The 20,292-nt window shown below is 34.8% G+C and overlaps 1 protein-coding gene across 1 annotated transcript; it reads left to right on the top strand.

Annotated features, from left to right (window-relative positions):
• The first annotated feature begins 989 nt into the window (after positions 1 to 989).
• LOC123695692 lies at positions 990 to 4,793 on the top strand. Its single transcript, XM_045641598.1, has one exon. It carries the CDS (start codon positions 990 to 992, stop codon positions 4,791 to 4,793), a length of 3,804 nt encoding a protein of 1,267 aa, XP_045497554.1.
• Positions 4,794 to 20,292: the final 15,499 nt, after the last annotated feature.

Genomic DNA, 20,292 nt, shown 5'->3' with positions numbered 1-20,292 from the left:
AATGGCCTACTTTTAGAGATCTTTTTGTATCCTTAATACACAATAACCATAAATTAGATGATGTACAAAAATTACATTATTTAAAGGGACACTTATTGGGAGAACCGGAACAGCTCCTCAGACATACAGCAATAACCGATAAAAACTACACGGCTTCCTGGACTCAGCTAGTCAACCGTTATGACAACAAAAAGTATTTGTCAAACAATATCCTTCAACGTTTCATGAGCCAAAAAGTATTGCATCATGAATCGTCATGGGCGATTAGAGAATTATTAGATAGTATGAACGAATGCTTAAGTGCTCTAAGTAACCTAGGAATTGATATTACTAGTTGGGACACAATCGTCATTTATATAATGAGTCACAAATTGGACCCTGAGTCCAGGAAGCAGTGGGAGTCCAAGGCAAATGATTGCGAAGACCTACCAACCTTGACTCTGTTTAGAGAATTTTTGGAGCATAAGTTTAGGTCATTAGAGTTTTTAGATACTAAGTCAGTAAACGTAAAAAATCCTCGTTTTAGTCCCAAAGTACTTTATGTGAACAATACTTTGACGAATAGTGTTGAATCGGGTCAGTCTTATGTGGCGAAGTGTCCGTATTGCAAAGGGGCAACTCATAAATTATATAATTGTAAGGAGTTTGCGAAGTCGGACTATGATGTGAGACATAAATTTATACAAAATAGTCGCTTATGTTTTAATTGTTTTGGTAGCAACCACTCCGTATTTTCCTGTCGCCAATCCACCAGATGTAAGGTTTGTAAGCGTAAACACCATTCATTGCTTCACCCCGAAGAGTCTAAAAATGTTGAGTCCCATCCAAAGAATGTGGTTGTTTCTTCAGCAACCACATCTGAACGCGATGTTGTGACGTGTTTCTCGAATGTCCATAGTCAGGTTCTTTTGGCTACTGCAGTTGTGGAAGCGGAGTCGAATACAGGTAAGGCTTACTTTAATTTGCGATGCTTATTGGATCAAGGCTCAATGGTTTCTCTCATCACAGAATCCACGGTTCAAGCTCTTGGGCTAAAGAAAATTCCAAATAAGGTTCGTATTTCTGGAGTAGGAGGTCAGGAAGATTCTTTAGCGTCAAGATCTATGGTAGAAGTAAAAATCAGATCAATTTATAATCCCAAGTTTACCATGGTCGTTCAAGCGCACGTTCTCGGTAAGCTTACATCTTTTCTTCCATCAAGGAGAGTCAATGTGCAGTTGTGGCCAGAGCTTTCGCACTTGCAATTGGCTGATCCAAAATATGAAGTCCCAAACAAAATTGATCTGTTGCTTGGTGCGGAGGTGTATGCCCAGGTACTGGAGGACGGCATGATAAAAGGTCCCCCTGGATGTCCGTTAGCACAGAAAACGCATTTAGGGTGGATATTATCTGGGCACATTCAATCAGAAATATTAGATTCTGAAACGCACCAACAACCGAGAGTGATCGTCAGCATGCACGCTGGATGCAATGAAGATGAACTACTAAAAAGGTTCTGGGAAATAGAAGCAGAGCCATGTTTGGCAAGCCATAAAATAATGACAATCGAAGAAAAGGCGTGTGAAGATATTTTTGAGAGGACAACTAAGAGAGACAGGGAGGGAAGATATATTGTCGACTTACCTTTCCGCCCCGAAGTGAAGCATGAATTTGGAGATACGCGAAGTGTAGCGGTGCAAAGGCTAAGGAGTTTAGAGAAAAGATTTAAGAACATCGAACTGAAGAATAATTATACGCAAGTGTTGAAGGAATATTTATTGCTGGGTCATATGGAAAAGGTGCAGGAAGACTCGGAAGAGACGCGGAGACGTTCGGTATGGTTACCGCATCATGCAGTAGTCAGACCAGACAAAAGCACTACTAAGACGCGAGTAGTATTCAATGCGTCAGATAGAAGTGCTAATGGTATTTCGTTAAATGATACCCTGATGGTTGGGCCAAGACTACAACCAGAATTACGTCATATAATCATGAGATGGCGTCTCCACCCGATATGCCTAATAGCCGACATCATAAAGATGTATAGGCAAGTAAAGCTGAAAAGGGAGCATACAGATTATCACCGAATTGTGTGGAGAGACGACAATAATGAAATCCAAGATTATCGTCTACTTACCGTTACCTTTGGCACTTCCAGTGCACCTTATTTAGCTGTCAAAGCTCTCCAACAGGTAGCAGTCGATGAGGGTGGGAGCTACCCCCTAGCTGCTGCAAAACTAAAAACAGACTTTTACATGGATGATCTGTTAACCGGGTGTGATTCTGAAAGGGAAGCATTACGATTATATGAAGAAATGAATGAATTGTTAAGTAAAGGAGGTTTTAAGCTACAGAAATGGAGTAGTAATAGCATGGAGGTAATGGAAGGTTTTGAAGGAAATATAGAACAGGACAGGGAACTTAAGGAGGATGACGTGACTAAAGTAGTAGGTCTCTTTTGGAATCGCCGTACCGATGACTTTAGTTATAGAGTTCAGTTTTTATCAGCGTCGCTTCCTGCAACCAAAAGAGAAATTATATCAGAAATTTGTCGACTGTACGATCCTCTTGGTTGGATCGCTCCATGCATCATCACTGCAAAAATATTTATACAAAAATTATGGATGACTGGATTTGGATGGGATGATAAATTACCGTCTGAACTTATTAGTGAATGGATAACTTACCGTGAGGAATTATTTCAGCTAACAAATTTCCAAATACCGCGATGGGTGCAAACCCGAAGCAAAGATACAGTTGTGGAGTTACATGGGTTTAGCGACGCTTCACATGCCGCCTATGCTGCTGTGGTTTATATTCGTTGCATTTCTGAAGATAAACAAATTAAAACTCACCTGGTAGCTGCAAAAACTAAAGTTGCCCCGATCAAGCAAATCTCCATACCTCGACTGGAACTCTGCGGTGCGGTGTTGGTAACTAAATTATTACTTGAAGTAGCTGAAGTATTGAACATACCAATTTCACAGTTGCATGCTTGGACAGATTCCACCATCGTCCTGGCGTGGCTTAGTGACCATCCCAGTCGGTGGAAAACATTCATAGCCAACCGGACTTCTGAAATTCTAAATCATTTAGAACCTTGTAAGTGGTCGTATATACAGTCCAAAGAAAATCCCGCTGACTGCGCGTCACGTGGAATACTACCTACTGAGCTAGTTGATAATAATTTGTGGAAGTACGGTCCGGATTGGTTAAGTAAGATTGATATTCAGTATGGTAAACCGCTTTCCATATGCACTAAAACTGACCTGGAAGAAAGAAAGGTTAGAGTACATGCTGCAACTAAGGAGAACTGTGAAGATATAGATATATTTTTAAAATTTTCATCTTTTACGAAGCTGGTGAGAGTAGTCGCCTACTGCAGAAGATTCCTGAAATTGAAGGATCCCGTTGAAACTCGTACGAAATTTCTACCTTACCTTTCAGCTGAAGAGCTCCGAGATGCCACCATGTGTTGTATCCGTCAGCATCAGCTTACCTGGTACCCTGAAGAAATGAAGAATCTGAAACAGAAAAACATCATTAAAAAGAGTAAAATTGACAATTTAAATCCATTAATAGATGAATTAGGAATTATGAGGGTCGGAGGAAGGATAGAAAATTCTTACCTGAAGGATAGCAGCAAACATCCGATGATTATAAACGGTGACTCCTGCTTGGCGAAGTTGATTATAGCCGATGCTCACGCCAACACCATGCACGGAGGTCCCCAGCTGACTATCAACTACATACGTTCAACGTATTGGATCACCAAATTGAAAAATCTTGTACGATTTCACATACACAAATGCGTTAGATGCATAAGAAACGCGGCGAAGTTTAAAACTCAATTGATGGGCCAGCTGCCTGCCTGCCGAGTTACACCTCAAAAACCGTTTTTATACTCAGGTGTTGATTACGCTGGTCCCATTAATATTCGCGTTTCGAAGGGTCGTGGCCATAAATCCTATAAAGGATATATTTGTCTCTTTGTTTGCATGGCCACAAGAGCCGTTCATATAGAAGCAGTATCCGATCTTACTTCAGAAGGTTTTTTGGCAGCTTTCAAACGTTTTGTTGCTAGACGAGGTCGTTGTATTCAGTTGTGGAGTGACAACGGTACCAATTTTGTAGGTGCTTCTAAGGAGTTGCGGAATTTGTTTGCAATTGAGAAATCCCAAATGCCAGTTGACATTGCATCATCATTGGCTAACAATGGTACAGAGTGGCGCTTTATTCCTCCTCATGCTCCAAATTTCGGTGGAGTGTGGGAAGCAGGCATAAAGAGCACTAAACATCATCTGCGTCGCGTAATCGGCGATTCTACTCTTACTTATGAAGAGCTGGCGACGGTCTTGGTGCAAATTGAGGCGTGTCTCAATTCGCGACCATTGTCCGTGGCTAGCTCCGACTCAGGTGATCCCAACCCGTTAACACCGGGTCATTTTTTAATAGGGGAGCCATTGATTATGGCTCCGGATAATGATTTTGAAAACGAGAAAATTTCCAATTTGCGTCGTTGGCAGTTAACCCAAAGGATGGTCCAGCATTTTTGGAAGCGTTGGTCCCAAGAGTGTCTAACCCAATTTTTTCAAAGGTACAAGTGGAAAGGCAAGGTTCCCGATATCAAGGTAGGAGACGTGGTCTTAGTTAAGGAGGACAATTTGCCTCCTGCGAAATGGATGTACGGATTGGTGGTAAAATTACATCCGGGTAATGATAAGGTGACACGTGTTGTCACATTGAGATATAAGGGTTCTCACATACAAAGACCGACTTCGAAACTATGTGTGTTGCCCGTTAGAGAAACATAAATGTAAAAAAGAAAATATATATGTATTATGTTAGACGTAAAGAATAATTGTTAGTTTAAAGAGATGTACGTATTTGCTTCTATGTATTACTGTATTTTTGCACCCTTGTATTTTTTGTATTGTGAAGGACTATTCGTCCTTGGCGGGCGGTATGTCTAAACCGTTGGTTTAATAGTATAAGTTTTTAGTATGGCTTAGTTCCATCATTTGATACTAGATGACGCTAGTTGTAGAAGCTGTGTTTTTGAATCGCGCTTGTGTTTTTCTTTTGTAACTAGATATAAGCAAAATGGTACTGTAGTTCCGCAACCCTCTCAAATATACGGTCAGAGCGTTTTTGAGTGTTTTATTTCCGACTCTGGCTAGTTTGTACTACATTGCTGGTGGTACAACCTTTGTGGGCGAACAATGTTTTGATTTTGGTAAATAATATATTTTAATGGATCTTCGTTAACTGGTCTTCAATCATTTCCTGAACGAGGAAGCGTTTAAATTGTAGCGAGGTGTTGTATTTGTTTATTCTTTTTTGAAATCAATATAAAATTAAATGTTATCTAGTACTTAATTAAAAGTCTATTTTCAAACTTCTATAAAAGTCGCCAATATTTTGTGCGGAAGTACAAATGATCAATCGTGTATCTGAAAGTAATATTCAGGAAGACTTCTTAAAAACGCACCTATATTATAACCCAATTTAAATGTCATTAGCACAACATAAATCTTCTTATATCTTCAAATTACATGACTATATCATGTTATGGGTTATTTTTCTTAAGCACATGATGATATGAATTTGGAAACAAACAACTATGCTATTATAAACAAGATAGTTATCACATATCATTAGAACATATCCTCACGTATCTAACAGTAGCCTACATTAACCCTTGCCCTGGAAACAGATCGTAGTTAGTCTTGATATAAGCTCTAATATTAATTAATTTTAATTGCGTGCGGAACACAGTTTATTGCTAATACCTGAAGCGTTAATAAGGGATCTGTATTTTATAATGGTATGTGTTAACTTAATTAGCTTGTGGTGGTTGTACAGAATGGGAAGTAATGATTTTGTCTTTGTCATTAAAGTCTCTATTGAAGCTTTTAAAATCACGTACACAAAAAATCTTATAAATAAAAAGAATCAATGGAAAACTATTTTCGTCATAAGATTATAGAGACAGACATCAGACAATACCTACATTACTTTGGCATCCCTTCTTTCGTAAATTAAGCAAAAATAGGTACTAATATTTCAATTTCAATGAACGTTTAAAAATCTGTAGCTAGTGCAGTTTGTAATACAACTAAATGGTAACTTATCAAAACACTGACCGCGCTCTACGTTACTTAACACACAAGTCACAGCTTACGAAGTTCATTAAGCTGAAAAGAAGAAAATCTGAAAGAAATGTTTAATTAAAATAACTTCAGAATACATTCTTAAAATCAACTTCACTATTTTTAAGAGAAATAAATTGATACGCACTTAATCACAAAGTTTTTTAACACACGACTAATTTGTTTAATGAGTTGCTATACGCGTATACAGCGCTATAGGAAGCTCTACCCTTTTTCAGACCCCATTGATCCAATTTAGGATATAACACGATCACACCGTGTATGGATCAACTAATGACAAATACTATTTTTGATGTCATTATATGTTGATCGAAAAAAGTGTCGTTGGAATATATTAGTCGAAAAAATGTACACTTTGGCTAAGTGAGATTACTGCGTGTTTTTATAATCAAAGTTGCTCTTACCATGTTGATTCCTGCCTTGTACACAGTATCAATTTCATGTTGAGAGAGATTGTAATTTTGTACTACGTCTGATCACATAAATATTGTTTTTCTTGAAATAAAGCCTTTTCAACTGGAAACAAATTCAAGTTTTATTTTACGATATAAAATGGATACTTTGACGTTTTATATTGTCTTTTTTATGATATTAATATCCACTTTAAATTCAATAAAACATGTCAATGGATAATTGACTAGCATTTTATGTTTAAAAATATTTTTATGGACCTATTTCAAATAACACACCATTTCAAATAAACACGGGGTTAGACAAGTGGCTTTCGTTTAGCGTAACATTCGATACATTTATCTACAGCTTATGTCAGTCTCATACATTCATAATCTATTCTATCAAACGTTACGCTAATAGAAAGCTACTTGTCTAGAGGGGCTGATGTCATTGGGAAAATTAAGCTTTCATCAAATTGGAATGCGAATGTGAATCAAAGACAATATTTACTACCTATTTTTAATTACAAATTTTAATATTTTTAAAAGATTTTCTACTCTAGAAAGACCTCTGAGTTGGCTTTATGCCTGTGTAGTATTTTACGAACTGTTCAAATTAAGAGATAATTTATGTCAAATAAAAACGACGTGTGGCACTCGGGGACTGCCGCGGTAAAGCTATTGCATGCTATGCCGTTAAGCCACACCTCCGCGTGGGGAGCGTGAGGTTTTTTCGTTACGGAATTTCTCGATTCGGTCCCCGCGCTCAAGGCCCGCGATAGAAGCTATGCAATAGCTTAAAAATTAATTAGTTCTAGGGGTAAATAAGTATTTTATACAAAAAGGAACGGAATTGGAATAAATTAAAAATAATTGTTCAACACAATCAGAGCGCAATCCGCCCTGCAGCAACTAAACCATCGTTTCGTGATTCACCGTACTTAGTTCATTCATAAAATAAACAAGGCATATCGCGTGTCTGTACACGCTTTGTTAATCGAAGCCTTATTGTGAGGCTTTACGATTATGCCAAATCGCATTTACATGAAATATAATGCTGAAGAACATGGAACGAAATTGTATGTAGTTTCTTATTTATCTGTTAATTTAAGGGTTCATAACAGTACATCTATTTCAAGAAATATTACCTATTAATATTATCATCATTTATTTAAACTTTTGAGCATCTAAGATTTATACATAGAAGAAACATACGATAAATTGAAAAGAATTTAAATATCCTTAACAATATATTTAAGACTTCTTAAGTTATTGGATTATTGATAAGATGAAAATAAATAAATACTGACATTCTAGGTGGGTGGTCTGCATAGCCCTTTCATCACTTTTCTTTTTATGTTTTAAATTTATTTTATTACTTAGTATCAAGTTAAAGTCGTGAGTAACTTTACTATGAAAATGTATACATATATGTAAATGTTTTGATATTTGAAATATGAGATACCTCAATTTTACGTGAGAAAATTAATATATTAATATTATTAGATAACTTTGTTTTTATGACAAAACTATTAAAATAGATAAATCGAATAATTTATAACCAAATCGTAAAAGCATAATTATAATATCTTAACACTATAATTATGTACCTACCTATATAACATTTGCATTATTTTAATCATCTTCCAAAGTTTGATCAAAAAATAATTATAGTAGCTGTTATTTGATATTGAATGTAATTTTTCTGGTTTCAGATAATTTAAACAAGAAACGAGGCTGTCTTCTCAACATCAACGTTCAATGAAAACCAACTGAGGTTTGTTGAAAAAACCGTTTATATTAATTCAGTGCCTGCTACAAAAAGTATGAAGTTCTTAGATAGAATTAATATTAATTAACAGACAAAGTAATAAATTTTTTGTTACCAGGAATGTACCATGTTCCGGGGTAATACCATTGGAAAATACTTGTCGCATCCGTGGTTAACGGTAACATTGATTACTACCCACCAAAGCTCTATTTTCGACCTTATCTCCTTGCAATAAGGAGTTAGCAAGTGTCATAGATTATTGGTAGATGAGATTAATACATTTTTTAATCATTGAATTCAACAATAAGCACTCGATCACGGGCTGACAAGCCAGTTTTTTGTGGCACGTGTCGAGATAACGAAAAAATAAAGGAATCCAGTCGCGTTCCGGATTTTAAAGACAGGCCGATGTCGTGGGATGTATATATCTACTTATGATTTTATTGGCGTTGTATGGGCTTTGGGATATAATCTATGGCTTATTCTGTGAGTTAAAGTCTAAAGATAGTGTTAATGTGTCAGTTGATAAGTTGTGGATGCATGCACGAATATAATCGTAATCCTACGGCAATGATGAATTGAATGTTTAGGATGTAAATAATGTATTTTTGAAGTTATACTTCTTTTGGCGCGATGGAGAAAAATTATGAGAGTGAATTTTTACGATGCGCGCGCACACTGACACCTAAATTTAACAGCATAAAGTTAGTTCTAGGTGGTATGTAACTATGATCAAGTTGTATATTCTAGTATTTTTTTCCATACGCCAAAGAAGTATAACTTCTAACGCGTGTACATAAGTACACACACTCTTTTTTTAATTAATTCAAAATGAGGTAGCCAAATAATTTATCTACTAATGAATGACCAATTGTTAATAATATAAGAGCCCAGAGGATCTTTATGAATTTGAAGCGAAAATAAATAAAATTTGAATTTGATTATGATGTAAAACAAATTAATTTCATGTCAATCATTTTATGTTTGCAAATTTACTTATATTCATAACATCGTTTTCTTATGTTTTTTTTTTTTTTTAATTCTGTTTCTAAAGTTAAATTTAGGTACATATTCACTATATTAGATTCGTACTTCTGTTCTTTAGGATATAAACAAGCTATTCCTAAACGCATGCATAATAGGATTTAAAAGTAACACCACAAAATACGCCCTGTCGTGAGCGCTGAATTTACAGCAGTTATAGGCATAAGACTATTATTTCCTCCGGCTTTCCATCAATGGCGATCTGATACGCTATTTCGGTTCGGAAAAGAGAGTGCGAAAGCGGTCCCTTTGATTACGCGACTTGTAAATAATGTAGCCGCATTTGTAGAAATTGGCCTTATATTTTTGTACAATGTGTTAAGTGCTGTTTGTTAAAAAGTAACAGTTTGTAGAGTGTATTGTATGTATGTGTATGTAATAGAGTTTTTTCTTTGAGATATTATGTAATGTTCAACTATTTTTCCACTTTGTAAAAATTGATACAATTTTGTCAATTTAATGTGTGATTCGGTATGTTTATTAACTGTATTTTTACATTTAGTCTTGCCATTTTACTAAACTTACCTACTTATGTCACGATATTTTATTAATTTAAAACTATGTAGAGATAATTTTATTTTTTATGTAACTTGGTTAACCAATTGGTTATCCAAGAATGTGTTTGCCTCTGTAAATAAAAACAATTAAAGATTCATATTAACCCTAATGACTACGAGCTATTTGCGAAAACTCGAAAAGAATCGCAAGAAGTGCATTGAAGATGCCGAGAAAATTAAGTTTACCAAAACCCTGATAGCATTTCAGTTGCAAGACCAAACGCAATAATTATAGGTATGTTATACACGTGACGTGTACACGTCGCTCCAAATCGCTGTAATTACACAAACTGTCATTGTACACAATAATTTGGTCGAGATTATATCTGAATCCTTGCTTGACCTTTACGAAACTTAACGCTCGCCTGTACACGCCCTAAGGGGCTATAGGAAGATAAATGTCACAGATAGTAAAATGATATTAACTGTGGGTGCGATACTTTGGAAATTTACGTACTCATGTAGTGTCGAAACTAAAGGAATTTGATTCGGAAATTATGGCGGCCGCTTTGCTTAATGTTCTCGTGGATTTTGACAGACTTTTGTAATAGATTTATATTGTCATGCGCTTATATTCGTACAATATATCTTTGCAGGATTTAGTATCAGGTTGGAGGTCTTTATGCAACTAATTTATTGTAACATTAGTAATAGTAAGGTATTTATTACAATTTTTATGTTCACTTATGCTAGTCCGTCATCGACTGGATGCCATTTTATCTTTGAAGATATTTTCTATGGTATTCCGTAATGGTTTAATTCCCATAGACGCTGCAAACTACAAAAAGAAAATATGTCCCATCCACGGTATTAACTTATTAATTAAAACTGTAGTATATAAAATCGAGCTAATTGTATATATTTTTGCTTAAAAAAATAACTTGTATAATGCAGCAATAAATACTTGAACAAGTTGTCAATTAGACTCCGGCTGTGCCATCTAATTATAGATGAAAAAATTAACAAGAAAGGCAATAGGGCTCTAACATACGCTGCGTGAATAGAATCACATCAAAATATTTCTGTGTATTTTTGTATGATAATTCGGCACAGAACTACCTTAAACTTTGGAAAATACAATAACAATCATATTATTAATAAAAGAGCGTGTGTGCGAAGAACACGTGTCAGAAGTGAAACTTGTTTAGCAAGATTCAAAAATGTCAAAATTGTCGCCTAACTCCATGATGTGATGGTATTGCACAGCCGCATGGAAATTTTAATCTCAACGCGCCTAAAGATATTTCACTTCAAAATACTCGGCCAATTTTCTCGTAGAATATGTACAATTTAAATGCGACTAACAATGCATTAATTTGCATCTACAATTTGCATTATTTAATATTCATATCAATAATAATAAATCAATCAACTACAGCAGTTATCACGATATCATAATTTACAAGAAACTGTGTGTTAGGCAAATCCTTTAATCATTAATATATTCTGCTTAACATTTATATTTATTCGGATATTATAGAAAAATCAATGCCGATTTCCTCCAACTGATATTAGGCAAATCCTTTAATCATTAATATATTCTGCTTAACATTTATATTTATTCGGATATTATAGAAAAATCAATGCCGATTTCCTCCAACTGATACTATCACTGCATATTGTAAAACACAGTCATCCGTCGCGTCTGTCTGTCTGTTAAATTTTAGAGCACGCGGGCGAAGCTGCGGTTAAAAGCTAGTATATCTCTTAATGTAAAGAATTCCTCTTAATCAAATAATAAAATTAATGCAGCAAGTTCAAAGAACTCCCCACAAACGGAATACGAACGAGCCGGGACATTGTTATTTTCCCAGAAACCGCACTGTCAGTCCGCAGCCTAAGATCGGATTGAGCCACTCAATAAGATGCCTCCTGATGCGCTAGTGATTATTTACGAACGCAGCGATTTTCTGTGAACGCGATATCAGAACTTTAATGGCTTGTAATGCGAGATAAATGGACAAAAAGATAAATAGGAAGATAGAGGCCGTATTAAACGTTCTTTGCACAGATTAAGATTTGCATTAGTTTTTTAAGTGGGCTCGATGATGTAATAGGCGCTTGAATGGACAAAAAAAGTTGAATCTATTTGAATGAATCTTTTACTATTCTTTCAGTATTCAATGCTCAGGATTTTTTGAAGTAAAATTTCTCTATCGGGGTTGGGAAAAAATTTAGTGTAACATTTTTCCGTTACGTGCCATCTTTTCCTTATCCCTACCACGCGTGATTCGACATATTTGTGTAAAGTTGCATATAGTAAATTATTTTTTGAAAAATAAGGTCATAAAGAAGTTTCACTTGTTACGTGTGTACACTAGTACACGCACACATTTTTTTTTCAAATATCATTAACCTACATCCTATGCACAGCGTGAGTGTTCATTCTAGCTAGATTTAGCCGTAATAAAATAATAAATAACTCCACCAAGCAACGTATTAGAATATTGGAAAAAAATCATAATATCTGAAGTACTTAGTTGAAAAGTACTACCTATATTTGTTTGGTCACCTGGCTGGCCACTCGCGATATATAAAGTAAGATGTTATTGCTAGTCTATACAAAGCCTAATGTAAAATCATATAGCTGATTTCTATAGACGTGGTATTTAAATACGCTAGATTCGCTAGTACATACCAATAAAATCGCAGATTTAGTAGCAAATTAACCCATTGAGCCCCGAGCGGCCCGATCTGACCACGACGTAATAGATTTTCTATTGTGTCTGTGATTCCGGGGGCTGAGTTATAAATAAAATTTAGGCGGCGCATATGTTGAGAGTATTCTTATCCAGTTATTATAATTGATATTTAAAGAAAATACACGTGAACAAAATCCATTTATAATAATAGCATAGATACCAATTCTTTTATTACATTTAACCTATAAAAAATGTCATTCCTGAACATATTGAAAAGTAAATTTAAAGTTATAGTACTAAAAGTCCAAAGAACGAGTAGACGCTACCATATAAGCATGCGATATTTTATCGACTGCGATTAGAACTTAATAAAAGTGTGCGTAATTTTACCGTCCATTTTGCCCAGGTGTCAATAAAGATACACGCCTTAATGATCCTCTACTTAAGTCATAACACTAACATTTCAACATCTCACTATGCTTGCACTCAACACGTTTTTCTACACGGCCAATAAAACAAACTGGAACCGATATATTTGCGAGCAATAGGGAAGCTTAAAAGCTATTTGAATGCAAATACCCAATTGAGCCGTTTACGGTGAAACTCACGACTTATTGCCGTAAATTAAGCGTTTGTTCAATCGTTTTGAAAGTGTATTGAATGCTTGTTGCCAGGGGCGTGAGCGGACGGTGCAGGGCCTCGGATTAGCTACCTTTTGGGGCCCTGCTTGCCTTATCATAAATGAGCATATATCTGTTCATGGAATAATTAAGTGTATTGTAAGTTAATTTTGCCTTCAAATATGGACTCAGTAAGTAAGAGCTTTGTGTTATTTTTTCATAGAACTAAATTATAGAAATTGACGTTTGATCAAATAATTAAAAGCAATGAATTATATCGTAATAAAACTCTACAACATTCGTGTTTTACTAGATGTTGAGTTTTATTCATTTCCACTTAGTGTTTAATCTCATAGTAATTTGGCTATCGTATAATTTCCACAATCTTTCCCATTAATTTATAGAATTTCTCTAATGCCCCATATTAAACAGGGCCTCTTGATATTGAATCCATTCCCGCCAAAAGTCCCTCGCTCTATGGTTAACTCAATAACCGCATATACTTCAGCAAGATGTCCAAATGTATGTATTGTGTCTTGACACTGGACAGACACACATACAAAGAAACATTCCGATGTTTTAAAAGCACACTTGACACAAGAAAATTATTACATGTAACTTTTGTAAAGTACTATATTTTGTAAGTACCATATACTTAATACATAATAAAATGAGCTCCCATGGTGTTAAATATATATTATATTAATTACGATATTTCCATTTAAAAAGTTATGAAAATACAGTTTTTTTCATTTGAAGCCTATAAAAGTATTTATAGTTTTATTTCTGCAGAAATTACTCAGATTAACGTGAAAATAATTTTAGCTCATAAACAGCAATTATTGACTAATAGCAATATCGTTTAATGCAAGAAAAAGCATTATAGTGGTATCGATAGAGGGCCATATTTGGTACAGGGTAATGGTGGTATTATGGGTGATAACCATACCATATTGGGGGGTTGCCTGTTGCATATTTCCACGTTTTTATTCAAGACATGAATAGGTGTGATATATTACCACTTTTTAATACGGATACTTCCTTTTTTATGGACGGAAAACTGGACGTATTCTGCACGTTGTAGATAATTCCGATAAAAAGAACTACTGAAAGTTAAAAACATGAAGCGTGTGCTGCGTTAATTATTAAACTTATGTTTCCTGTTCAACTCAATTAGTAAACACTGACGTTATATGTGGATATATTAATTTACTTATACGACTGTTTTTCTCGTGTTCTTCTACATAAAATTACTATTTTTGTGAACCCATCTAATAATATGTCAAAATGTTCTAAAATATATACATACTAGATTTCCGCCCGCAGCTTCGCCCGCGCAGTCAAAGTAATACCCGCATAGTTCCCGATCCCGTGGGATTTCCGGGATAAAACCTATGCTGCAATTTCTCGGATATCAAAATATCTCTATACAAAATTGCATGCAAATTGGTTCTGTAGTTATAGGCGTGATTGAGTAAAAGACAGACAGACAGTTACTTTCGCATTTATAATATTAGTATGGATAGTATGGAACATATACCTATATATATAAAACATACATTTCAGAAGGATATAAAAAGCTATGCATGAATGTTCTAGAATATTTCTAGAATTGTTCTAGAATTCTGCTTTTCCAAACATTTGTTTCGATCTAATCATCAAAGTTTAAACAAGAAAGATTAGGAAACCGATAGTATTTGTACCCGTGTTGGGTCACAAATGGGGTCAAACGATAGAAGCATAATGAGGGGCCAGATCCGATGCTATCTGTAGGAAGCCAATGCCGTATCGCGCTAATCTGCTATTTGCATATTCGACGCTTAGCTCTTACCAATGCTTAGGGTTGTCACTCACGAACAATCAATATATCTATGGATAAATATTATCAGCATTGGTCAAGACAGCGTTCTCATTGGTTAATGTATATTTTTGGATTATTTTATAGTTGTTTGATGTCATATAGTTATAGATAATTGTATAAAGACAACGTATGCTAGCTCATCAGAAAAATTGTATTTACATCTGTTACCCAATCTTAAGCAAGCTTCGTGCTACAGAAAGAAGAAGAGTATAAGATTCGGTTCTTTTAATGTTTTCTCTGTTATAAGCTGTTTATAACTCATATTTGTGCTGTTAACTTTACTGTTAACTGTACTGTTACTGTTTCATATATAACTTTATAATTATATCCTTTAATGGCGTAATATTTTGTTATTGAAGCTACACTAAGCTGTGAATAGAGTTTGTGTCAAACTCGTATATAATTTGCTACAATGTTTTTGCATTATCTTCATATTACATCATGTAAATATCTTGTTTTATGCGTGTTTTGTGTTTGACAATCTTAATGACTCTGCTGTCATTTGTACACTTAAGTAAATTAAGCTGTCTAGGAGTAACGTATGTTTAAAAACAATTTTATATTTTAATAACTGAAAACAGACTTTAGATAGACAATAAAGTTGCTAAGAATTGTTCGTGTATAAACACGTTTAATTAAGCGTTTTTGTATAATAACACTAGCATCTGTGTGTAGAAAATGATTGGTCTTTACATGTAATATCCTGAGTGAATTACAAAAGAAAGAAATGTAGGTACTCACTTACTTATAAATGTAGGTACTATTATATTGAAGTACTCATTCTTTCCTTATTTTCCACACAATTAAAAATAACGGTCGAATAATAAAAATTAATCGAATAATACGTATAAAGCTTATTTGTTTAAGTCGAGTAATATGTCGATTTTTTGGACAATAGAGAATATAATATTGAATTTTTAATGGCAATCAATACTCAAAAGTAGATGATACTATATATTATCCTATTATAATATTAGACATTTATGTATTAATGAGCAATTAGAAATTAAAAATCGAAAGAATAAACGCCACGTAACATGCAAGTTATATTTCCATGCGGTGACAACCCTGTGAAGAAATTTCAAGTAAAATAGGTAAGAGTTAAATTAATTACATACATAACAAAAATATATATCAAAGTTATTTCTCATTAATAAAACAGATAAATTTAATTGAAATGTGCTCTGAGAATATATTAATACTCCGATACTCCGTTTATTTTGTAATAATATTTAATCTGAAACCATTTTCTAGTTTAATCTAATGTATAGAGTAAGCTTTTAATCAACTGATTTGTTGGATATAAATGGTGAATGATAATGAAACTTTGTCTCCAAACAAATTATGTAGATAACTTTTTTTGCAACGTATTTATATTATGACGTATGTACTTACTTATATTTTTTCGCTCCACGTACTTTTGTACGAAAAGTGTCTTGCCTCGGCTTTCGCAGTTCAAAAATAAAACAAAAATACTTATAAGATAACATTAGAAACATATTAGTTAACTATATAATATACTCTAGGGAGATAACTTATTTGTCATGTTAGTTCAGAACTATCTACATAATTTTGTCTGCGGATTTAAATTTTAATAAGTCTTACATACGAACAAAAACTTTTGCGCTTACAATACCAACTGCAACAGTGTGACCTCTTCCTTTGATCATACGTACTAAGAACCTTGCCCAATACGCAATATTAATAATAAAACATAGATATAAACACGAATTATACGCGTTTCCATCAATACAAAGGGCTAGCAAGTGCACAGAGCGTAAAGCCGATACATATCGCGCAATGATTGATGCAGGTGCCTATTTGCCGGACTAGTTTCATCTCTTAGGTATGCGGCTAGGCCATCCGCGTTTAGCATGGATAGGAATTGATATGTTTCGTTTTATAAATGTAAATGTGGAAGGGAAATTTTGTTAACAGAGCTTTAAATAAAAAAATGAATTAAAGTCTGGTTTAAGTAAAGCTCAGTGTAAGTATAAAGTGTTTAATTTTTTTTTAATACAAAATCCATACTAATATTATAAATGCGAAAGTAACTCTGTCTGTCTGTCTGTTACTCGATTGAGTGAGACAGAGAGACAGACAGACAGAGTTACTTTCGTTTAAGGCGTGATTACGCCTTAATAACTACTGAACCAATTTGCATGAAATTTGGTATAGAGATATTTTGATACCCGAGAAAGGTCATAGGATAGGTTTTATCCCGGAAATCCCACGGGAACGAGAACGTGAACCGATGCCGCGAGCTGGAAAGCTCAATAGCGGGCTCATATCAGCTGAAAACAAAAATAACTATAAATCACTTCAATGTAAACACGGGCATACACAATAATATTGTATATGAGAACATATTATATAAGTATTTATTTTTCAGATTTACCAAATCAAATAATTTAAATTCATAAAACTTAGATTTTTTTAAATCTTTTTCTATCACTCGTTAACTGTTTAAGTCCACTGTCCATATTATCTTGTGTATTTACAAACCTTATAATTATCCAAGTATTTTATATTACGTTTTTCGCTGTCTCAATGGCCCTCTGATGCTACCGATGCAAGCAACTACTGCAACACACAGCTAAATAGTGATTAATGTGTGTGTCATAGTTTAATTTATGACAGAACGCCTTTCCGATACGATTTGTATTGTATAATAGTACATCTTGTGCATCCGTGGAAATAGCATTCTTGATACTTATGTTACTTGAAATTACTTAATTTTGTGTAAATTATTATTCTTCTTTCCATAATACTCGGGTACCACCAGAAGGACGGTACCCGGATCTTTGGAAGGCTTACGTGGGGACACGGATCCAACACGCAGAGGCCCTTTCGAGAATTTTAATGTGTTGTGGGACACCAGCCGCAGCCTGCCCATGACTGCACTATAGAGATACAGCCCTAGGCAGTCCGCGGCCGATGTAGGACTATTGCAGGGTATGGAAATTTAATAATTGGGCTATGGATTGGGATGCTAAATGGGCTGGTATTGGGGACTATGGGAAACTATGGCACCTGCCTTTCTACTAAAAGAAAGTAAAAATATGTTGGCAGGTGGTGACTCGCCCTCTCACTGTATGGGCCCCCGAAATAAGTCGCTGCAATAGTGCGACAAGAGGGCAACATATTGTGAGCAGCTAAGGGTGGAGAGGCGTCCCTGGACTTTAAACTACGATCACGCACTCCCTGAGGGTCCAGCATCACGTGCCCACTCGCCACTTACGCTTCGCATCCACCCTTCGAGCTAAAAGCTCTCGCGACTCCACTCTGGCCGGCCGGTTAAGGCAAGCCAGAGGTGGGGGGTCCTGTCCTCGTCAGGCTTCACTCCGACCAGCCGGTGAAGGCAAGCCGGAGATGAAGACAGGGGCCTCCCCCGGGAGCACTCGGTTCCCGCGGAATCGAGAATCGGAATCTCGGTGTCACGTAGACAACAGATATTCCAACCGTGGGCGATGGGGTCGTCACATCCCTACGCCCTTTTATTCTTCTTATTCTTATTCAATTTAATCGTAGAATCTACATCTAATATCTACTGGGCAGCCTGGAAGAGATCACTGATAAGCGATAAGGTTGCCTTATGTGCTATGAATGTTTCCTTTTCTTTTAATATTATGTAAAATTTGTAATGGTACATAAAACTGTTAAATATATATAATCTACAATTAATGGTATACATCTCAGGTGTACTCACTTTTTTCCTTAATGTATTTGTTTTGAACTTATTTTATTATTTTAAATTTAACAAATCCATATTTCGTGAATAATGTAGGGAGAAGAATTTGATCTATAATTAATTATTTGTTACTCCCATTCTATTTATTTCCTTCCAACATTTTACAGAAAACCTCACCAGATAAAAAATAGCCATTCTTTAAACTAATATATAACTATCATCGAACCCAAGTCCATTTTAGTACCATATATTTTATTTCTAGCTACAATAATCTCCGTCAATCTTAAAAACAGTAATAAATCCATACATTACAATAGCAAGTAATGGCAGTGCTTAATCAAAGAGACTTTCACAGCGTGACGCCGCGCACTAAATACTTGTTATTTGTAATGTCTCTTACATTCATTGTTTCTATTATATTAACCTGTGTCTATTTATTAAATAACGTTATTGTTTTTTACTAATATTTCTTGTAGAGACTGCTGTTGGATTTTTTTGAAGTGAAACTTCTTTATCGGGGTTGGAAAAAAATTTAGTGTAAGATTTTTTCGTTACGCGTGACATTTTTCCGTTACGCGCCAACTTTTTCTTATCCCTGCCACGCGTGATTCGACGTATTTCTGTAAAGCTGCATACCTATAGTAAATTATTTTTTGAAAAATAAGGTCATAAAGTAGTTTCACTTCTTACGTGTGCGTTTTATAGCATAATAGTTAATTGTCTTCTATAAAGACGCGCTGTCACATTTTTTTCTATGTATCGTTTATTAAGTAAGTACTGAGTATTATAATTAACTAACAGGGATATTGATCCCTGTTAGTTAATTATATAATATAATCTACTTATATTGTTAGTTTGTAAAACTAATAATATAGAAATATTTCAAAATACTGGTAAAGAATCTTCTTTGAAATTACATTTTCATCCAATCTGCAAAAGATCAATATTTGCTTCAATGCACTTCATATCCGTACAATAATTTGTTATTACATAAACTCATGTCGTGTATACATACATAAATCAATTCACACACACAAAAAAAAATTGTGTACCTACATTTTGCCTACAGAATACCAAAGGCGGGAAAACCGAGCGCACAGATTATAAAATCAATGAATGAAAAAGAGGTTGCATCCGAATCTCATTTAAAAGAGTTAATATTTATAAGCAAGGGTAGAATTATGATTGATCATTAATATTATTGTAGCCTATCGATTGAATTGAATGTTGTAGGTACGCGGACGTCATTTATTTTGATTTTTTTTACGTGTCGACACCACGTTTGCACCTGCAAGTCTAACACGAGTCATATTTATCACGTATGATAAATGACGATTGGAACTTGGTTCTTGCTGATGCTGTAATGTTGCCAGTTACTTAGTGGCTATTAAATGAAAATAAATAAAACATTTTCAATTAGCTGTCGATTCCGTTCCCGCGTGTATGATTATGGAATAAGATAAATTCTTACTTCAATAATAATTGCAGGTGCATTTATTTAGAGGAAACTTATATAACATCTAATTTAAGTTTTTGTTGTATAACAAATATATTATAGTCTA

The sequence above is a fragment of the Colias croceus genome, chromosome 11 (assembly GCF_905220415.1).
Source record: "Colias croceus chromosome 11, ilColCroc2.1".
Classification (NCBI taxonomy): domain Eukaryota; kingdom Metazoa; phylum Arthropoda; class Insecta; order Lepidoptera; family Pieridae; genus Colias; species Colias croceus.
The sequence above is the reverse complement of the archived record's forward strand: the minus strand, read 5'-3'. Positions and strand labels throughout refer to the sequence as shown.